The 24,031-nt window shown below is 37.6% G+C and overlaps 1 protein-coding gene across 1 annotated transcript in view; it reads left to right on the top strand.

The window, feature by feature from the left end:
* Positions 1 to 24,031, top strand: part of LOC120526462 (extracellular calcium-sensing receptor-like) — a 47,947-nt gene that overhangs the window by 16,992 nt on the left and 6,924 nt on the right. The window contains exons 4-5 of the mRNA XM_039749628.1: positions 11,178 to 11,405; positions 15,150 to 15,273. Of these exons, the coding sequence (XP_039605562.1) occupies positions 11,178 to 11,405; positions 15,150 to 15,273 (352 nt within the window). The remainder of the gene's footprint in view (positions 1 to 11,177; positions 11,406 to 15,149; positions 15,274 to 24,031) is intronic.

Consider the following 24,031-nt stretch of genomic DNA (forward strand, 5'->3'; position numbering starts at 1 on the left):
TATGAACAATAATAACAAAAATATAACAGCAATACTAATACTACTAATAATGCCAAAACAGTATATAATAATGTATTACATATATCAAAATGAGTCATTTGTGTGGTAAATTTTAAAGCACAATGAAAGACACAATCCAATGTCACGGTCAGGATAATAATAGAATGTTTTTTTTCAGATTTTCTTTCCAGTTTTTGAACATCGCACTGCACAGGTATGAGTTGGATTCTGTTTTTTTTTTCCTGTTAGAGATATATGATCAATAAAATGTCTACCAATAAGATACTCTGGATTGATCCGTGATGTGCTGTGTCGACTGCATCTCTTTAGCGGAAGTGTGGACGGTGGATGTGCGGCAATGATTTGTTCTACAGGCTGGCATGTAAAGTTTGCATGAGATACAATATTGTGAGCTTTTTGTCTTATAACATGAATGCATTCTAAATACATTGTTCCACCAGATGACAAAATATATTTTTGTAGTTATTTCTTTTGTTGCCTCTGCATACAATAGAAAGTCAATTCTTGATATCCACATGATTTATTTATGCTGCCCATCGTGCTATTATAGTCGACCACAGCACAAGGCTTCATAACCTACTTGATATGCCTTTTGCCTGTACAGTGACTGCTGCTGCATTATGTACAGTGCTAAGACAACAAACATCTTTCTTTTCCTTCCATTTCAGTGCAAACACTTTACCTTTTTGCCAAGCTACTAGTCTTGAAGTCTTAAGGTATGCCACAGGGGTTAGGATGCACTGCTCCATATGCGTCAGTCTTTCTTTGCAGCCAGATGTCAATTAGCTCTGGTGACGTATAAAAATTGCCCATGGTTACGCAGTAACCTTGATCCAGCATAGCATCTATCAAAATCGGCACCGATGTAGCAATGCCATAAAGAATGTATTTCGGATCAAACATTGTCCCTTTCCCTGTATACATAACCAAACTCCAAATGTATCCCCTTTTAGATTCACAAAGCTTTATGCCAAATCTTGCACTTTTTGATGCAGTATACTGTATCCATGACAGTCTGCCCGTATAAGCCATGAGACTTTCATCTTTAAAGCAATACAGGCAAAAACACCACACTGAATATGAATCTACAAATGTTAAATTTGTATCAGTTGTTTGGTTTTCAAAGGTATACTAATGTTCATGTACATATGAATATGAATCTACAAATGTTAAATTTGTATCAGTTGTTTGGTTTTCAAAGGTATACTAATGTTCATGTACATAACTTCTAACATGTGATGAACATAGTAAAACAAATGGAAAATGTAACATCAATCCATTAATTGTCTAATTCAGCATTACTACATATGCTAGAAAATAAAAAAAAACCCTGATCACTCATGTAAGGTGCTTTGTGTTAAAACATTATAACAAAGTCTATTTACAAGAGTTTTTGAATAATGGATTAATGTACAGGTGCTGGTCATAAAATTAGAATATCATGACAAAGTTGATTTATTTCAGTAATTCCATTCAAAAAGTGAAACTTGTATATTAGATTCATTCATTACACACAGACTGATGTATTTCAAATGTTTATGTCTTTTAATTTTGATGATTATAACTGACAACTAATGAAAGTCCCAAATTCAGTATCTTGGAAAATTAGAATATCAATTAAGATCAATTAAGAACAATCCAAAAAAAGGATTTTTAGAAATGTTGGCCAACTGAAAGGTATGAACATGAAAAGTATGAGCATTTACAGCACTCAGTATTTAGTTGGAGCTCCTTTGGCCTGGATTACTGCAGCAATGCGGCGTGGCATGGAGTCGATCAGTCTGTGGCACTGCTCAGGTGTTATGAGAGCCCATGTTGCTCTGATAGTGGCCTTCAGCTCTTCTGAATTGTTGGGTCTGGCGTATTGCATCTTCCTCTTCACAATACCCCATAGATTTTCTATGGGGTTAAGGTCAGGCGAGTTTGCTGGCCAATCAAGAACAGGGATACCATGGTCCTTAAACCAGGTACTGCTGGCTTTGGCACTGTATGCAGGTGCCAGGTCCTGTTGGAAAATGAAATCTGCATCTCCATAAAGTTCGTCAGCAGCAGGAAGCATGAAGTGCTCTAAAACTTCCTGGTAGACGGCTACGTTGACCTTGGACCTCAGAAAACACAATGGACCAACACCAGCAGATGACATGGCATCCCAGACCATCACTGACTGTGGAAACATTACACTGGACCTCAAACAACGTGGATTCTGTGCCTCTCCTCTCTTCCTCCAGACTCTGGGACCTTGATTTCCAAAGGAAATGCAAAATTTACTTTCATCAGAAAACATAACTTTGGACCACTCAGCAGCAGTCCAGTCCTTTTTGTCTTTAGCCCAGGCGAGACGCTTCTGACGCTGTTTCTTGTTCAAGGGTGGCTTGACACAAGGAATGCGACAGCTGAAACCCATATCTTATATACGTCTGTGCGTGGTGGTTCTTGAAGCACTGACTCCAGCTGCAGTCCACTCTTTGTGATTCTCCCCCACAGTTTTGAATGGGTTTTGTTTCACAATCCTCTCCAGGGTGTGGTTATCCCTATTGCTTGTACACTTTTTTCTACCACATCTTGTCCTTCCCTTCGCCTCTCTATTAATGTGCTTGGACACACAGCTCTGTGAACAGCCAGCCTCTTTAGCAATGACCTTTTGTGTCTTGCCTTCCTTGTGCAAGGTGTCAATGGTCGTCTTTTGGACAACTGTCAACTCAGCAGTCTTCCCCACGATTGTGTAGGCTACAGAACTCGACTGAGAGACCATTTAAAGGCTTCTGCAGGTGTTTTGAGTTAATTAGCTGATTAGAGTGTGGCACCAGATGTCTTCAATATTGAACCTTTCCACAATATTCTAATTTTCCGAGAAACTGAATTTGGGACTTTCATTAGTTGTCAATTATAATCATCAAAATTCAAAGAAATAAACATTTGAAATACATTAGTCTGTGTGTAATGAATGAATCTAATATACAAGTTTCACTTTTTGAATGGAATTACTGAAATAAATCAACTTTGTCATGATATTCTAATTTTATGACCAGCACCTGTACAACTGACAAGTCTGATTTCACATAAGAAAAAGAGAGAGCTTTAAACAATTAATGTCCCAAAAGTTTGTGACATCTGAAATGCGTATCAGTCTGACTTATCCCTAAAATACTACTCTTCAGTAAGTTTTTTTGGTAAGTTTTCCTTAAGGAAAAAGTCCAAAAACACAATGTTATGATGTTACTCACAGACGCACAGTGAAAATGATGTATATCCAAAACCCAGCCTCATCACAGGCAACCTACCACAAAGCTCAAAAGTTAGGCTTCAGTCGGGCACAGTCCCCAAATGAGGGTAAAGCTAAGCTAAGGCATTAAAAATTCAAAATAAAATTACAAAAGTATTCAGAATTGCCCTTCAGGTGAGAATTATCATAATCCCCTGGTGTTCAGGACAAAAACAATACTTAGTTCCTTAATCTTTCAAAGATTTATATAAAATTTAAAAACAAAAATATAAAACAGAAAAAAAAGAAATACAGTACTAGCGAAAATGGTATGCCTAAAGAGGCAACCCAAACCAAACAAACATATCCCAAAATCCAAATCCAAAGTCACAAAACCAAGTGAGAAATTCAGAAACCAGAAAATCTAATTCTCCCTAATGATCCAAACTCACACACAATGCTGTTATGGAACACTGGACTCTCCTGTCTTGAAAAATATGGCAGTGGATGATCCTCCGTGTGAAAATCATGGTGATTGAGGGTCAAAACCGGAAGTGAGAAACGTAAGCCAAAACTAAACCAAGAACAGAAGAGTCAAAAATATGCAAAAGCCTTTGCTCTGAACCTTTAAAGAAGCACTTAACACCACAAATTTCTTTTTATGTTATCCACAGAGTTGGGCAGTTACTTGATAGCAAGATGCTGGTTTAAATACAACTGCCTTATTGATGTCAACTTGTGCGACTTACAGGCACCGTCTCCTAGCAACCCACAGTCACAACCTAATGTCGACACCACAAAATGGTGATGTCTGCATGAAAAACAAAATGTCATTGTGGGAGGGACACTAACTAAAACTAACTCAATATACATGGTTTAATTTCTACACAAATTATATCAAAAACAGAAACAAACTAAAACCTCTTTCATTCTAAGAATGCATAAGAAATTACCATAATGATATACAAAATGCATTCAACAAGAGAAAAATATTCAAGTTTCGAGTCTAATTCAAAACAGTCATAACAGTAACAAAACATTCAACATAATAAACAATAAATAAAACTATTAAAAGAAAAAAATATATATGAGCCAGGCAACAAAAACCCTACCTAAATCATGACACTTAAGAAAAAAAAAACAAATGTGAAAGTAAACCCCTGTTAAAAAAATATTTTAATGTCATGATGACCTGGACTTGTTTTTTTACTTATATTCATTTATTTTTTACAGCTTTTTACTTCGTCTCTAAAAATAATGGAGGTAGCATTTTGGGAGTTGCCAAGTTCAAGGAATTTAATAGCATGGACTGTTTTTTGAGTCATCATTGGTTTAAAGATCTCTCTGGCTACAAATGATTTTCTGTTCTTCAAATTTAATTTTCATCTTGCGAATATGCTTACACAACATGCGATATTCTGTTTTTTAATATCTGCCACTACTGCTCTCGATATATGATTCTGTCTCACATCTTTGCCATTTTTTTGATTCTATTTCTCTGTTTTGCATTGGCTCAATATTACTAATTGATTAATTTACTAATGCATACTAATATGATGCAGTTCTTGTTTTCATCCTACTTAAATCTGCAGCTACCTTGTGCAGTCATTATACATAGAAAATAAGAAAACCTTGAAAAAAAAATTTGAGCAGAAATGGTCTAGTGACCCACATCCTGCTCACAGAGGAATTGAAGTATTGTGCATATCTGAATCCGTTCCAGGGAGAGTCACAGTCCTTAATGGATGACACTGCAGTTGTGACCCACTGGGCTAGCTACTTTGAGCAGCTGTTCAAAGCTGATCCTCTGGATAGGACGTTGGATACCTCTGGGTCCACGGTTCTTGTGGCTGATCTTCTAATTGGTTGTGAACCACCCAATATCACTGGCACTGCACAGGTGGTGAACCAACTGAGGGTAGGGAATGCTGCAGGTATCTGTGGTATCCGGGGTGAACTCCTCCAGGCTCCTCCTGGCATTGCAAGCAATCTCTGCTTCCATTTGGGAAATGGATGTCATCCACAACTGACTAGAATACGGGACTACTCGTCCCTATCTGGAAAGTGAAGGGTGATCACCAAGATTGCAGCAACTTCAGGGGCATAACACTGCTCTCGGTGCTGGGTAAGATCCTTGCTAGGGTCATCCTCAATAAGATCCATGATCACTTGCATACCTACCAGCGACTGGAGCTGACTGGTTTTACACCTAAGAAGTCTACTAGTGCCCTATGATTTCTGAGATGCGGAAACTCGGACGGAATCATGGAATTAATGCATAAAAATGGATTTTAGATTCAAAAAAGGAAATGTGCGGAATTTAGAGACTGAAGGGGTGACTGTTACAAAACTTCCCAATAAATTAAACAATTGAAAAATCTGTAGTTCTATCATTCAGATACTATTTTCTAGTTTCTTGTTTTCCAATCAAACGCAATTCTTTGTAGCAATTCAGTTATGCCTCTGTTTGTGCATGTGTTTCCTATATGATTTATTGTGGGTGGGTTTTAGGTAGGTAGGTAGGTAGGCAGGTAGGTACTTTAGATAGATTTATTAATCCCAAGGGGAAATTCACATTTAATGATGCACATTTTCAATCTGTAAACACTTATGGTTTAAGAATCATTAAAAAATAAATTACGGAATTACAATTACGGGTACTGAAGACCAGTACTTTTTGGTAGATGTTATCATTTTGGAGAGCTGCAACTTTTCCACCTTTTCACAAGCAGCATTTCAGTCCCTTCACATCAACCAGCTGAATCTTAATGACATTTTAGCAGTGGTTACAGACAATGTATACCATATAAGGTATGTTTTAAAAGGGGTTATGCCTAATAGTGTACATTCAATCTGCTTTTGTCATGTCATTAGTTTGGTGGGAGAGACCTGGCAGCCCTGTAAATACTTAAGTGAGGCTGCATCACTAGTGATGTGTGTAGAGTTTGCCTTCCTCATTAAGCCTGTCAGAAACCCCTGAGACAGGAAATACCAAGTGGAATAGCTAGTTCAAATCAGTAGGGTACCTCGCATGAACATATTCACATCTACAAAAAGTTCTTTCTGGCCGAGAACACATCCACTCAGGCTGTAACAAATATCCTAGACCTTAAAAGTGTAGTTAACCTTCATCTCAGAAGGATGCATCAAAGTAGTAACAGGTCTTTTAATTCTGGAGGACACTCAATGTCCTACTACAGTCTCAGCATACTGCATCATGGAGGATCAGAGCTCCTACCTGATGAATGTAAGTGCAAAATAAGGTTCAGTTGTGCTAGTGGGCTGTTTCAGAAAAAGGAATGCACAGTGCCATTTCATTATTGTTTGGTTTGTTGTAGCTGCTGTTACAGTACAAAAAAATCCGCATCAAGGAAAAATAAAACTGAAAACCAAAAAAAAAAAAAAAATGGAATTTGTGAAAAAATAAAATGGATTGCATAGGGCCCTAGTCTACCATCAACCGCATCCTGAAACTAAGGGTTCTAATGAAGCGCAAATGTGAACATCGTCAGAGTTTCTTTACAGCTTTTGTCGATCTTACTAAAGGATTTGACTCAGTTCATTGAGTTACCCTGTGGGACATCCTGAGACTTTGTGGGATCCACTCAAGGTTGCTGGATATTATGGCCGGCCTGTACACTGGTACTTCGAGTGCCGTTCAGAGTGGACGCAGAACCTGTGTTTTTCCCAGTTGATTTGTCAGGGGTGTGTTTTTGCTCCTACTCTGTTCAATGCTTGCTTGAACTGGGTGTTGGGCAAGGTCATGGAGTCCAGCGGCTGTGGGGCATCTGTTGGTGAAGAAAGATTCACTGATCTTGACTTTGCTGACGAGGCTGTGATCTTTGCAGTCAATGGAGGCTCTGGTCCAGGCTCTCAAGAGACTGAGCGAGTGTCCGAGTGTTTGGGCTTACGAGTGTCTTGAATAAAAAACAAAATCCAGGCCTTTAATGACCTCTTAGGCATAGCCATCAACAGCATGTCTGTCTGCGGAGAGTGTGTCAGCCTTGTCGAGAGGTTTACTTACCTTGGCAATGACATTCATGTCTGTGGTGACTCTTCCTATGAAGTCAGTAGACAGACTGGGAGAGCATAGGGGGTCATAAGGTCGCTGGAAAGAGGTGTGTGGTGCTCCGGATATCTATACAAAAGGAAGAAGGTCCAAGTCTTTAGAGTCCTGGTACTTCCTGTCTTGCTATATGGTTGTGAGACATGGACGCTATCCAGTGACCTGAGATGAAGACTGGACTCCTTAAATACTATGTCTCTTGGGAGATTCCTTGGGTACCGCTGGTTTAACTTTGTGTCGATTGAGCGGTTGCTCATGAAGTCCCAAATGAGGCACATTACCTGCATTGTGAGGAAGCATCAGTTATGGCACTATGGAGATGTGGCGCGATTCCCCACGGTTGATACAGCTTGCAGGACCATCATTAAGAATCCAAGTGGCTGGACCATGCCAAGGGGACACCCATGTAACACCTGGCTGAGGCAGATAGAGGGTCATTTCTAGAGGGTGGGACTGGACCGTGTGTACGCCTGGGTTTTGCCAACCAGGATCCCAAGCTGTTTCGTCGTGTGGTGCTGTACCAGGGCGTACACCCCAACTTGACCTGATAAATAAGTTATATTCACCTCTCTTTCATACGATTAGAGAAAGTGAAGAGGTGTTCAGCTATGAATGTATTTACCTGGGAAAAAATAAATGTGAGGAACTGAAAAAGTGATTAGCATATAAACTTTACACGAACTGAGCAGAACTGTTTCCTGACTGCATTCTACTTTTGCATTTTTACCTTGTCTGGTCATATACTGTATACAGCTGATGTGGTGCTAGGCCATTTTTTTATCCATAGGTTTTACCCAAAGTGGTCCATGAATCCAAAAAATTAATAACCTACTGGTCTAATAAAATTTGCTCCTTAAACTCCATTCCTTAATGTTGTTACTTTTTTATGATATTTTGGGCAGGGGTTAAATTACAATTTGGACAGCCAACTTCAAACATTTTTACCTATTAAACTACAAAAGACAACAACTAATACTTTTTTTTTCCCCACACTACCAGAGCTCATTAGCTGCACATGCATTTCCCCCAAGATCCAATTGCCCTGCAGCATTAACTCTTCTTTCTTTAAGTGCATCTCATTGTCCCAATGGTAAGAATTACATACTTATTTTGTTATTTACTGAGACCTCCTTTTATCATTAAATATTTTTTCCACACACTTCTGGCACCATGTGAGATTTACCACCTTACACCTATAAATCTGTTTTCAGAAGAACAAATCCAGATCCCCCTGTATAACTCTTATATCAAAGCAGAAGCAGGCTGCCGGTAAAGTTTCATTTAAACTTTTGTTATTTAATTAATCTTTACCTTTTCTCAGGCTGATGATGAAGCTAATATATCATGTACAGAAATAAAACTCCAAAAGACGTTTATCATGAAGTATTCATGATCAAGCTAATATATGATGAAAAGAAATAAAACTCCAAATGACATCATCTCAAAGTACATTACCTTCCCTTGGCATACTAAGGGCTAACTGACCAAGCCAGATTCCAGAACAAGTAATCATATGGCCAATAATGCAATGAAATTAAAAAGAAATGACAAAAGTATAACTTGTTTTAAAGTTAGTTGATGCATCTGCAAAAGGGAAAATTTATTACATCACTCTCATACAGCCCACAGGAAATGGTATATAAATACATGGTGTAAAAACAGTTCTGTCCAATTGAGTGTAGCAAAATTGAGAAATAAAGATTAAAAAAATAAAAGGTCTAGGACAAAAAGAAGTCGCGAATGTTTACTCCTATCTTCGGAAATACCAGAGGTCATCCATACAATTTGTGATCTAGGAGAGAACATTAATTCACATGAAAATAGAGGGGCACTCAGAAGAAGCAGGAAAAATAGTTTAAAAGGGAACAGATAACGCTGTCCAGCTTCTTCCAATAAGTAAAACAAAAGTTGTAAAATTTTACATTGACAAACTATCTGTGGAAAGAGAACAGATTACTTGGTGCTTGCTCTAGATGTAAGCAGTCTATGGGCAGTTTGTTACTTTTGATGTCTCACACTAGTTGCAGAGAATCTGGAATAATCTGTTCTTCCACCTTCATGCTTTCTCTTTGTTTCCACTAACATTCCATATCATCATTTATGCATTATCCAGATCAGTATCTGGACTCAGTCTTTATTTAGTCTTTTTCCCTTTGAGAGAAGCTTCCAGGACGCCACAAATAAAGTAACAGCAAAAAGTGTGCTCAAATGGGTTTTGTAACACACATTCCAACTGAATCGATGGGTAATCTCTTCTGCAGTATCTATGTGCCTTCCTTGTTAGTGTATCTTAGTCACCACAAAAGTATTTTAAATTTTGTTTTTATCACTTAAGAGTTCTGTCTTCACTGTCCACACCAGTGCTTAGATGTTTCCTTGGATTAAGTTCTTACTTAAGATTGCTTCTAAAATGTCCTTTCCTTAGTATGAATTTCTTTGACACTATCACTATTCATTTTATTTCTTGGTGGCATATAACAACATCTTGTTGTGGCTTCATATGTTCACTTATTATTGGCCACCTTTGTTTTTTTGACAAGACTTTCATGCTGCAATTAGTTGAAGTCCTTGCATATTTGTCCAATACTATTTGTAAATTCTACTCAAGTGTTTTTGAGCATAGGTGTGCCTCAAAACCCACAATACATAAGAATGTGCTTCCACTACTTACTTCCCGTCTTTCCATCTTCCTTCGCTTCCACTAACCAGTTCCTTTCTTCAATATAAAATAAAATTATCAGGGACAGTGCATATCCTTACCTTATAACATATTCCTTTCTTTCCAAAATTAGACCGTTGTATTATATTTTCATCGTTACTCTCTGCGCTATGTATAAATTGGCTATCAGCCGCCTTTGTCTCCATGTGAATTCTCTCCTAGAGGTTTCAAAAATGTCTGTGGTATAGAGTCAAACCAAAGCCATCCCATTTCATAGATATTTTGTGATTTCTGTTTTCTGTCAACTTGGCCTTTATTTTCTTCATACCTATTTTCTTACAGAGTCTCATTTGTCTCTGCTTTTCCATAAAGTTTACAGATATATTGTTTCTGAGGTTATTTTACTTTTAGGTTACCTGCACCTCTAATTGCTCGTCAGTGGCTTCACTTTCTTATACAAGAAAAGTTTTTCTCTTGCTCCATTCTTCGAATTCTTCACACTACTCATTTAACCAGTGTTTGAATACACTGTTGATTTAAACAAATTGATATTTAACTCCTTATCTTCTATTTAGCCTCCTTTGTGCCATTAAGTTTTATTTTCTCTTCTACATATACCATAATTTTAGTTGCCACTCATAGCTTCCTTGTATACATTTTTTAGATTTTACTTTTGTAGGTGCTTCCTCCATCAAATTTCCCTATAGTTGTGCTATATTCCATTGATCATTACTTTGTGGCATTCAAATACTTGTAAATTCAGTTTCCATTTCAATTTCTTGTCATTTTGCTCCATTTTTCCTTTCATATTTCCATTATATACATTGTATCATCACTCCTGCTTAGAGTAGCCTGTCTCAATATATGGTTTCTACGTCCTCTCAACAACTCACAGTTTAAGTACCATATCAAATAAACAGGAAAAACTACCAGGAGGTTCTAAAGCAGAACATATACACAAGCAAAACGTTTTAAAACTAACCTAAAAACATAGTAACAAAATGAAGATCAAGCCTGATGCATTTCTATACATCCTATAAAAATACCTTTTATAGTATATGAAAGAATTAAAAATACCCCATTCCAACATAAATAAAAACCACAACACTAACTTAAAAGATTAGCATTACTATCTGCAACATTAACTGAAAGCCACTAATTTAAAACAGAAAAACTGGGCCATAAAGGTTAACCTGATTATAAAGCATATATGTCTCTTATACTGGCAGATTCTCCACTATATGAAGAATGTTCATTTCAAGACTCAAGCTGGAGAGGAAATATATTTTGATGAAAATGGAGACCCTCCAGCTCTCTATGACATTGTGAACTGGCAGCCCACCCCAAGTGGAGATATCCAGTATGTTAAAGTGGGCAGCTTTGATTCTAGTGCACCTACTGGAAAGAAACTCATCCTGAATGAGGACACCATCATCTGGCCGGGAGGAAGGAAAGAGGTTTGAGTGACTATTGTATACATAAAATGATAATAACTGTATTTGAATAATAATTGTGTCCTGTCTATGCTGAAGAATTATTTTATTCATTTTATAATATAAAATTGCATGGGTTTTGGATTTGGGTCGAAGAATACAGCCTTTTCTTAACAGCACTGGGAATATGGAATGCCACTAATACACAGCAGAATACATACACTTAATACACCTTTCACTACACAAAGAGACCCTAAGTAAAACTGACAACCTATTATTCACTTTGAGAAATACAGTAGGAGGAAATTAGTGCACCAGGAGAAAACTCATGGATATGGAGATGATGTACAACTCAATGTATTTCTTGCACAAAGTAATCAAACATGCAATCATCAAGTGTGAAATTCCTATTATACCACCTAGTAAACGCAGTCCAAATAATAACTTGAGTATACTATTTTGAGTACTTTAGTGAACATTTTCAGGCCTAACGGAATCAAGCCCAGCCGAGTAAAGTGTCCACAACACACAGCACTATTTATTCACATAAGCAGTGTGGCTGCTTTGGGCTGTGCCCCTTGGGCATCAAAGGTTTTACATAGGACCTGCCCTCTGTTAGGACAGAAAAAAACAACCATCTTAACTAATCAAACAAGGCCACATTCCCTGGGTCAGGTAACAAACCGGACTTTAGAATGCAAAAGTGTCTTTTCGGGAGCAGAGGCACTCTAACTTAGACAAGCAACAGGTTCCATAGGACAACACATCCTTTGGCTTGGCTTTTTCAAGGTGTCCTTTTTAAAACAGACTCTCTACACTTGAGCAATTTTCCATTAGCACATAGGTTTGGAGATAAATGATGCAGCCTCAAACAACCACAGCAGAACAATAACACTCAGGCTTTTTTCATTGGCTAACTCAATCAAAGTTATAACTGTGCCCAAATACATTTTCATTTTACATGTCAAAAGTAAAGTACAAGTACTGTATTAACTCTTCATCAAATTTGTAATTGTATACTAAATGTTTGGTTTTCTTTACAGATTTCATGTCTGTCTATCTACCCATCCATCCATTTTCCAACCCGTACTGAATCCAACCCGCTGAATCCGAATACAGGGTCACGGGGGTCTGCTGGAGCCAATCCCAGCCAACAAAGGGCACAAGGCAGGAACCAATCCTGGGCAGGGTGCCAACCCACCGCAGGACACACACAAACACACCCACACACCAAGCACACACTAGGGCCAATTCAGAATCGCCAATCCACCTAACCTGCATGTCTTTGGATTGTGGGAGGAAACCGGAGCGCCCGGAGGAAACCCACGCAGACACGGGAGAACATGCAAACTCCACGCAGGGAGGACCGGGAAGCGAACCCGGGTCTCCTAACTGCGAGGCAGCAGCGCTACCACTGCGCCACCGTGCCGCCCTCTGTCTATCTATCTATGCAATAATAATGCAGCTAATCAAAGACAAATTCTTTTAAAGACAGATTAGCTAAAACAATTAACATTATAAAATATATTGGGTCATTAGCATTATACAAAGAAAGAGATGAAGAATGAAATTGCAAATTAATTTTCAAATATGAGGAAAACATGGAGCTAAAGGAAAGACACATACTTCTGAACCAAAGCGACAATTTTCTATGGTAAACAAACTCCTAGCTCTTAAGGCCCTATGTATCTAAGAAAAATAAATCATTAAAACAAAGATTAGATTTCTCAAAACACATATTGTGCACCCTGAAAGGATATGAGCTTACTGTAACTTGTTTAGTCTGGAATCTTTTAGATAGATTAGTACTACAAATAGATTTTAGCAAGATCCTTAATGCATTTTGTGCCAAGCACCACAGTACAAAGCAGGATATGTATTTAAATAATTAAACAAAACTTTAATAACACTAACAGAATGCCACACTTGTAACTGTAGACATAAACATTAGGCAGACATGGCATTTAAATAGCACAATGCTTTACTGTCCAAATTTCACACATGACAAACTTTCATAAAAGGACACACAAGAAGCATTGCCACAAGTGCTTAAGTTGATAGCTTGACATTCTCTAACAATAGCTTAATAATTCTTAAACAATGATTCTTTTCCTTAAGAAGTAAAAATCAGTTTCATATAATGAACATCTACAACCACACAGTTTTAAATAAAATTGTATTTTTCATAAAAGTAACAACAATCCATACCAGATTCTGACAGCACAGCCCGCTACCATCACCACACCACCCCATTTTTTGGTGTCCTTTATCTACATTTGCCTCTCAGATTTGTCTAACTCTTCTCACTATGTTTTCTTTTTTTTTTTTTACTTCCTGCCTAGGTACTGTTCTTGCTTGCTCTGTTTAACCTGCACGTTTATCCCTAAAATCCTGCCTGCCCAGCAACGTCAACTCTTGTTTTTCAGCTATTGCTTCTCATTTTGATGCAGTAAAACCTTCCAGGTTCAGCCCACCATTTAATCTAAGCCAAATGTTCCTAAACATTTTGAAGTCAAGCTACTGATATAATGTATGTATGACATTAGGACAGTAAGGCTTGGATAATTACAACAGATCTCTGATGTATGAACTAGTGAAGGATTGGTACAAAAATTTGACTTTGTTATTGATACCAACTTTTGGACATCAGTTTTGATACCAAACGGTTCCAAAGTAAATAACGGATAAATCTAAAACCTTTTCTTACTAAAGTCTCCCTGGGGCACCACGCCATCGCAGTGCACAACGTACTGCTTCCCTCTTGACAAGCTGTGAAGTCCAGATCGCACTAAAGCAGTATGCCTCCAGTCAAGTCCAGATCGCATTGATAGAAATCGGGGTGCTGGGTCAACCATGAAGTGCAAATCACGTCAAAGCAACAAAAGGAGAGGTTGCATCCCCTGTGAAGTCCCAATTGCGTCAAAGCAATAGGGATAGCTCCCATAAAGTTCCAATCCTCTCAAAGCATGTAGTTCTGTTTTGTGCAATACAGAGTGTTTAGGAAAGGAGTGGTGGGGATTAAGAGGAAATCTGATGTTTACCTGAAAATCCAGAAATGCTGGTATTGTACCATTTTAAAACAGATTTTTCTGTACTTTTCCAGTAATGGTATAAAACACAACCCCAAGTATATCTACAGCAATTGAACATGAATGCAAAAGGTAAATGATACCTCATTGAATTATATTTAGGTTCTTCTTCTTGATTATATTTCATTCATTCATTTATTTATTCATTTATTTATTCATTCACTTTCAAGACCAGATAATTTACTCCTACATCTGGTCCTGGCTAGGCAGAGTCTATCCTTAGAAGCAAACCCTGGACAAGATGTCAGTTGATCAAATGGTATTCAATCAGTTAATCAATCCACCCTGTAAATCTGTTGAGTGGTTTAGAAAAATAGGAAAATCCAGCCAGCTACAGCAAGAACATGCAAACTCAGCATATACACACTAAGCAGACTGGGTTTTAAACCATCATTTCCCTAATTATTCTATCTAGTTATAATAACGCCTCACAAATTTAATGTCATTAGTAAAGACGCTGACAGGGATAGCTGTCAATTTCCTGGTTCTGTACCTCTAGAAGCACACCTTTCAGTCCTCTCAGTTCAGAGTTTATCTGGAATACACTACATGACAGAATACAATTACTACAATTTACAATACTTTGAGCATATGAATATTTTTGAACTTTTAATATTACCTGCCTCTCTATATTGTTCTATTAAGCAATTGTGTTTAATAACTCTTTATTTCTAAACAGGCTCCTCGTTCTGTTTGTAGCGAAAGCTGCCTCCCTGGTTGGCGCAAGGCAACAAGAAGAGGACAGCCACTCTGCTGCTTTGACTGCATCGCTTGTTCCGAAGGAGAGATATCCAACCAAACAGGTAACAACTTGTAACACAATTCATTCATTATTTTGGGAAGACAATGATTTTCATACAAATCATACAAAATGTTTACGAAGAAACTATTTTTAACTTTAACACACACAAAATGACATTCATGGAATGTGCATAGGGAAGAAATAATATGGGCTCCAAAAATACAGACCAAGACCACTACATGTCAGTGAAGCTGTCACAGCTAATGACTGTAGTTGGTGGCTCTTGTTGTCTAGGGGATGACAGATTACATGACAAAGAAACGTAAATAAAGACTTTTCAGCAATGTGACAAATTTCCTCTCACACTGCAAAATATCATGACAGCCAATTAATGTGCTGTCTCTCAGAACCAATGGCTGTACAAATGTGTACAAGTATGGTAAGCTCAGTCGCAAACTCAGCCTGCCTTTTTTCTATTTTGCATTCTACCTTGGTCCAAATAATGTAAACCACACAGATAAGCCTCTCTTTGGTTTGCGTAGATGAAAACACCTGTTTTCCTTCTTACTTTTTAGTAGCATCGCATGCCATTCATTGTACTTCCAGCTGACAGGTCATTGGTGGTCAACTCTCACACACACAGGAACACGTTCCAACAACTAGTGACAAAACACCTCGATTACTTGGTCACAATAAGTCATAGAGTAGTATGAATATCACAATAATTTCACACTATAGAAATGCTTATGACTCACTAAGGTTATATAAATGAAGGATTAAAATTTTGAGAAAAGCTGGGTAGTATGATGGGTGTTTTAATAAAATGTGTATAACTTTTTATATCATATTAGGCAAAAATAATAATTTTATTTTGATTAATCAGAATTCTCCCTAAAATGTCATCTAAAAAAAAAAAAAGAGTTCAAGCAATTTAACAGTTAAATAACCAAACTGCGAAGAATCTCAACTTCATTATATCCATCCATCCATTATCCAACCCGTTATATCCTAACTACAGGGTCACGAAGGTCTGCTGGAGCCAATCCCAGCCAACACAGGGTGCAAGGCAGGTAACAAGCCCTTGGCAGTACGCCAGCCCAACGCAGGGCACACACACACACACACACCAAGCACACACTAGGGACAATTTAGGATTGCCAATGCACCTGACCTGCATGTCTTTGAACTGTGGGAGGAAACCCACGCAGACACAGGGAGAACCCGGGTCTCCTAACTGCGCCACCGTGCCACCCTACTTCATTATATAATTGTATAAAATAAAGAATAACATTTCAACCTTCTACTGACAAAAACGATTAACTTTAACCATTTTGAATCAGAAAGTCTTTCAAGCAGAAATGGCTAATGCCTAATTCTCTTGTCTTTGTTGGTTTTCTCACATTCATTTTTTCTTAAAGCTCTACGTGAAACAATCAATGTCCCACCAAAAATTGTTTCACAAAATTCTGGGCTTGCAGTTTTAAGATTAAAAAAAATTGCCTTCAAGGTATGATTGTTGAAATACAATATAATTTGAGGCCTGTTTTGAATCTTTCCATTGGATTGTTTATATTTTGATTCAATCACTCCTAACACTTTAGCAATATTGCTGTATTGCTTTATAATTCTCCTGTTTTTGGCAGTGTAGTTCCTAGATGAGATCTGCTTTACACTGTAGGTTCATTTTCACCATATTAGTGCTTATAGATTTCAAGCTATCATGTCTACCACATATGGAACTTCTAATACTATGGTCAATGTTGATTTGTAACAAAATGAATGTATACAGCATACATTATTCCTTTGTTAAGACATTCATCCATCCATCCATTATCCAACCCGCTATATCCTAACTACAGGGATACAGGGATCTGCTGGAGCCAATCCCAGCCAACACAGAGTGCAAGGCAGGAAACAAACCCCAGGCAGGGCGCCAGCCCACCACAGTTGTTAAGACACAATTTTTATATAACTAAACAGTATGCTACACGTTAAGTATTCTCTATTCTGCAACAACCTTTGTATAAGGATGCAACAATTAAAATATTTAAACATTCATAACAACAAATGAAAGTAAAGAGGCAGAATCTATGCTTCTACGGTAGTAAATAATTGTTTAGAGGAAAGTTTTGCCTACACCAACTGCAATCCGGGGAGTATTTAGTAAGCAATTAGGGACATATTGAAAAATACACAAAAAAACATTTTTCCTTATTAGATACAATAGTTAAAGTGACATTTGTTTCAATCAATGTCAAACTAAGCAGTCTCTGGTCTATATATTCAATTTATTTTGTGTGTGTTTTTTTTAAAGAGCTGGTGGTACTTAAAAGTGTTTAAAACTGAGGACTAATTTGATAACGTCAAGGGTAAAGCAACCCAATGTCTGCGCAATTCCATGTTAATATAACAATTTATTTTACTAAAGTTATTTATGTGAAAAATAATAATAGTCTAAACCACTATTGCTGGATTTGTGTTTTGATCCCAGATTTGAACAAGTGATCCATGATAACCTCAATGCTGTGAAGACAGTACAAGCAGCAGGCAGTGTAGCAGCACTCACAAAGCTAGAAGGGGGACACCAGGAATTCATTAGGTTTTATCAATGTCAACTCATTAAGGACTCACAATTATTATACTCCTTAATGGCTCTCTTATCCGTTACTTGACTACATAAAATGCATCACCTTCACAGAAACCCAAAACACAAAGGCTTTAAAGAACATGTATCGAGATAAATGAAATTCTACTATGAACCCCATATTAAAACAAATAGAAAATATTATTAAATATTATATTTATAAAAAAAATACCCATGTTAAGTTTAACTGACGGATTTACAAGTCTAGTGGTTTAAAAGTCAGTTTGACCCGACATAATAATGACTGTCATCTTGTGTAAGGACAACCTGGTTTGCTAATGTAGTGTTTTAGCTAATGCTAGACATCCTGTTGGCTACCTAAATTAATCCATTCGTAAATCAACAGAGAAATGAATCATTATATCCTATATGCAGATGTATGATGTGTGGTCGACTGGTGCTGAAAAGCCACAATTTTAAGACTTATGCTGCCCTTCAAAACAAATCACCAGCAAAACCGCTGCTACTCTTTGAGGGAAACTTTGGGAAACTCTGCAAGTCAAACAAGTATTTTATCAGCACAATTACTTGATAGTCTTTTTATTTTTTAATGGTTGTTTAATTTATCTGGTTAATAGTTATGAGCATTGTGCTGGTGGTGGTTTCACTGTCCTTCATGTTTGCAGTAAGTTTTGCAATAGGTGGTCATAAAATAAACTTGTCTGTTTCATGAACAAGAGTGTTTATAAAATTAGGACACAAAAGCAGGAGAGGAAGAAGCAATTGAAAAATAAATGATATAGAATCAGAGTTTCAAAGACAATACATTCTACATTATTACTAACAATGGGGAGTCTTAGGTGCTCTTGTGTTTTACATGCCAAAACTATTTTATTTCGAGGCATTAATTGCCACTTGTTCCCAAGTCTTTCTGATGCTGATGGTACCATTTTTAAATTTCAACAAGTTTTAAAGTTGTTACCATATATGCTGATAATTTTTTGTCTGTTTTTCTTTGACTCTGTAGTCCTACGTCTTTGCCAAATAGTTGTTACACAGACTGGAAGTGTGTTTTCTAACACTGTCCAGTTGAGAACTAGATGAAGACCTAACTAAGTGTAAACCAGATGGAACGGTGTATTGCTGTGGTAGCCATGCTGCTATGATTACAAACAAAATGGTAGAGTGGATGAGTTCAACCAAATATTGCAACAAACACCACTCCTCAGGGACAAATAAGGGGATGCAATACTAAGAAAAAAGCAGCGAATACCAAATTATTAATTCAAAATATGAAACAAAATCAAGGACATGGAAATGAAGCAGAGATCCTAACATTCAAGTCTTCTTGGAAGAGTGTTGGACTTTCTCTAACACTGAATGCCACAGAAAATATTAGTGAAAGCAAAAAGATCCAACACATGGAGAACAGAAGTTGTGCACCAAAATCGTATATCTAACATGTGACCTCCGTGTCACATGACCAACAATGGGCATAGCAACCGCAAACACTATGGTCTTCACCATGAAAAGATCGTTTTAAAAATGTCATACACCATTGAAATCCTAAACACAAAATGGCTTCAGCAAAATATAATTATTTAAATTAAATGCAAAAACAAACAACGTTAACAAAAATGAACAAAAATAAGTAAGTAAATTATAAAACATGTTAAATAAATAATCTTTTAAAATGTTTTAATCCTAAGTAAATTGCAAACAGCAAAAGCACTACTCTTATGTTACAGTGGTTCTTCCCATGGAAAATACACATGGACCTCCACACTGATTAGGTAGCAGACCAGGCTCTTTACTGGTACACCAAGTAGAGACACACTTTATTTGGTTAATTCCCTGGGGAGAATTGCTAGCTTCAGAGGGAGAAGGCCCTCAAAATGGGAAACTGGTCACAAGCCTATAAGTCTCAAAAATATTTAGTAAAGGTCCCTAACAGAGAGAGAATAACTGTCAATCTTTAGCTGTATATACGAGGCAGACAAATAATCTTTGCTAAATAAAATATTTATTTACTCAAGAGCTCTGTAACAAAGAACTGATCCTAAGTGGGCAAAATGCATAAAGGACATGCCCAAATGGCAATCTGTAAAGCAGAAGTGCCAAAAGATTAATCAAAAACAGAGCAAAAACGTAAAAATCCAGAGGAATCACTATTAGTCACAAAATATAAGAGAACTTACCAACACCTAACATAAATTGCAAGGAACAACATTAGACCAGTAAGTCTTCCCTGGCTTTGCAGGGCTGAGGATGGTTCCATGTGGAGATAGAAAGGTGGTCCTTCCTCTTGAGGGGAGCCACCCACAAAGCACATTATATATATTATAATATATAAAGCAGAGTCAATGTATGTCTGTGTGTAAGTATGTTTGTTTGTCCACCATACAAATCTGCACTGGGTGTCCGATCGGCACCAAACTGGGGATGGGGCTCCTTTGTGATCAGGAGAAGGTCATGGGGTATGTTTGGTTGTGGTGAACCGCAGGGCACCTTTTCACTGACACAACATTCGGCACATGTCCCCATAATTATCATCGACAAGATGGCCGCACGTTGCAACAGACGTTCACCGCAGCGCAATCTAGTGGCAGCTTTGGTCTCTGTGCGTCACTCTTTACCTATGTTTCTTTAAATTGCTAAGAGATGGCAGAAGTGTCCAAGTATGAGAAGGCCGACTGCTAAAGGGGAACTGCTGTATGGATATAAAACGTGAACAATCCAGTAAGCGTGACCGGCTGACACACCTGCGTTTCCGCACGTCACACTCCCACATGCACTAATAGTGCTGTATTTCATTCGCCAACGTCTGTTATATGCAAGCACGTTTGAACAGAGACTCACCTTAAAAAGACAGCATCCTTCCCCCACCATTTTCTCCAAACACAGCACCAGTTGTATGTCACTTCTCTCTGTAGTTACCATTGCCAACATCCGTTAGATGGCATCATGGTTCAACACAGACAGACGGTCCTTAGAAACACAGCATCCCTCCCCGCCATTTTTCTCAGTACGGTTTCAGTGCTACTCTTTGTCACTGGCTTCCCGTATTTGTAGTGCTATTTGCTCGCTTTCCGACTCACAGTACGATTTCAGTATTGTTCTTTCTGACTGACTGGTGCTATTTGTTCGCTTTCTTACGTATTGTAAATAACGTAACTTCATCTCACTGTGGTGCTTATTCCGTACATAATACCACGTATTACATTATGATTGTCCTGCTTTTCGCTAATATACCCATGCCACCGAAAAAAAGACGAAGAATTGGAAGGTCCACTTCAGATGCCACAAGAAAGTGTATTTAAAGGCGTCTGAAACACCACAGCAGACAAAATTCAGTGTGGAGGAACTTACAATAAAATGTGAATCAGAAAACTGTTTTTTCTATTTCTATGTTCGGTTTCTTTCATTTGGGAAATTCACCGGTTATATATTCCCGAGCAACGCTGGGTACTCCTGCTAGTAGAACATAAATATACAGACATAACTAAACAATAATGAACAAACTACACATTAGATAAACAAAAATAATACACATATAGAAAAATACTTAAAATTAAACAAAGAATGCATAAAAAGGGAACTTAAAACACCACCACCTCATTACACCTCCTCCATGCTTCAGGGTGAGGACCAAAATCTTACAACAGCTGCAGCTAACAATTTTTCCACTGAGGTCCACTGCTTGTGTTTCCTGGCCCAAGAGAGTCTCTCCAAATTATATGCATCCTTTAGTAGTACAGACTTTTCAGCAGTATTCTCAATTGGATGGCGAGATGCATATGTCGCTTAAACTACATACGGTGAATTGATGATTGATGAGGTTGGTGAATCAAGCAAACTTATTTTCTGTAACATAGGTCAACCGTGGATGCGACTTTGCTGATTTTTCATGGTCCTTATGAGGGCCAGTTTTGTCAAAGCATTTTTTTTGCAGCTACAGTTGAAGAAACCACTAAAAGTTCTTGACCTTAAGTAATGAAAGTAACAATGGACTTTGATTTCTCTTTGAATTAAAGCTATTCTTCTTGCTATATCGTGGACTACAACAAGCAGAGATAAGGTTACGATGTATGGCTATTTTTAAATACTCTGCCCTGTTATAACACAACTAATTAGGTCAAATGCATTAATGAGAAAAGAAGTGCCACAAATTACATTTTTACAGAAGGTCATAATTATTATTATGGCAACTGTGGTTGAATGTTTATTTTACAACTCTAAATTTTACTAATGTTGGAAATAAAACCTATTTGTTTAGAAGTATTTTCAAACAATACTGTTAACATTTGAAACTTTTCTAAAACAATTCTTAATTAAGCATTCATTTCACAATTTAATATTTGAGTTAGAAATATGTTTCAAACATTTAAATATAAGCCTTTACATTAAAAGAACTTAAAACTATGAGTAGCATACATTTTTAATCAGGTGGGACAAAACTTGCACATGGTACTGCATCCTCACATATTTAATCTTTTAAAACCTAAATCTTTATTTTTAAGCTGAATATTGAATTATTATACTGTAACCCCACAACAGCCTTTCTCTGTCTAAGGATGAATAATAGGGCTGCAATGATTAATCGACGTAATCGACAACATCGACTACAAAAAATCATCGACGCAGATTTTTTATTGTCGACGCGTCATAAACAGAACCTTCAATAGAGGCGCCAGTCACAAAGAATCACATTGGTTTTTGTAACTGCAATGCAATACACGAACGTCTGGGGGCAGTATTGTTTGTTATTGTTTGCCAAGACTGAACACAGTCCTACCAATGAAGAAGAACGTCTGAGGAGAAGCAGAATGTAGAGGAAAATAAACGTGGTTGAAATGGCGAGTCGGATAGAGTAGGGGGAAGGAGATGGAAAAAATTTGAGACAGAAACTTTTAAAGTGTGGTAGCACTTCACCGAAAAAGAAAAAAAAGTTGAATGCAGATTATGTAAAGCAGAGCTTTCTTTTCACGGCAGCACCATTACGATGCATAATCATCTGAAACGAAAGCATCCTGAAGATGTGATGCCACCGTCTCTTGACAATTTACAGTATGCCCAGCGCTGTTAGTTAGTTTTACAGTATGCCCCGCGCTGTTAGTTAGTTAGTTAGGGTCAGATCAGGAGGGGAGGGAGAGTGTGAACGAGACTGAGAAAATAAAAGTAAAAAAAGCTAACATTTACAAGTAACCAATTTACACCCGATCTGTTCATTTTCAAATAATATTGCATTAGTGTGATGATGTTTTCTGATTAGTACTATTCAGGTCATACAATGATTTCTTCAAAATGTCTCTTTCTTTTTTTTTCCCCGGTGCTGCGAGCTGACACCAGAAGACGTGAGCTTATTCAGTGCTAGCAGCAGCAAGCAGGTGACTGGTTGCTTGTGCTATAACAAGCTTGACCTGGCAGTGATCAAAGCACATGTACTGTGCAAGGCATGTACGCACTGAGAAAAGAAGATTGTTCATGACTCACCTTGCAGAGGTACATTCTTTCCTCTGCATGTCCTGGAGTCCTGTGCAGACTGGGCAAGATCGGGGGGAAAAAAAACGTGGTCATTGATTACAACCGCAAGAAGGTATGCGAATGAATATGAATAATGTTGCATCCGTGCCACAATGTTTTCCGAAATGTACTATAAGGTCATAAAATGAATAATTCCAAATATCATATATACCTATGTCTATGTTTTTTTGTCAGTGCGGCTTTGACATTGCGGGCCTTAAGGCGCATACTAATTCAGCGTAAGCGGGAACACTCAATAAAATTGAAAAAAAAAAATCAACTGAAAAAAAATCAACTGACAATCAGATACGAATAAGGCAGATTCGCCAGTGTTTGTGTGTCAGCTTTTATCCATCCAGATCAGAGAGTCTCAAAACACTACTCACATCTACAATTATTCCCAGTTTCAGAAAAAAGTAACAGCGTCAGATCCCTGGGGGGGCGGTAGTATGTATCGTGATCGTGACTGAGAGAATAAAAGTGAAAAAAAAAAACGGTAACTTTAACAAGTACTATACATTTGATACAGTGGCTGTTACAGACTCAAATCAAATTTGTTTATTGTATAATATTAACAATAAGAACAACTCACTACTCAAAACGGTAAATATACGAGGCAGTCAGGATCAAACTGGGGGACTCTTGATTATAAGTCAGCAATTCCAACCGCTGCACCACGGAAGCTATTGTATCATCCTTGAACCTTTTGTGA

This window comes from Polypterus senegalus, chromosome 3 (assembly GCF_016835505.1).
Source record: "Polypterus senegalus isolate Bchr_013 chromosome 3, ASM1683550v1, whole genome shotgun sequence".
Taxonomy (NCBI): domain Eukaryota; kingdom Metazoa; phylum Chordata; class Cladistia; order Polypteriformes; family Polypteridae; genus Polypterus; species Polypterus senegalus.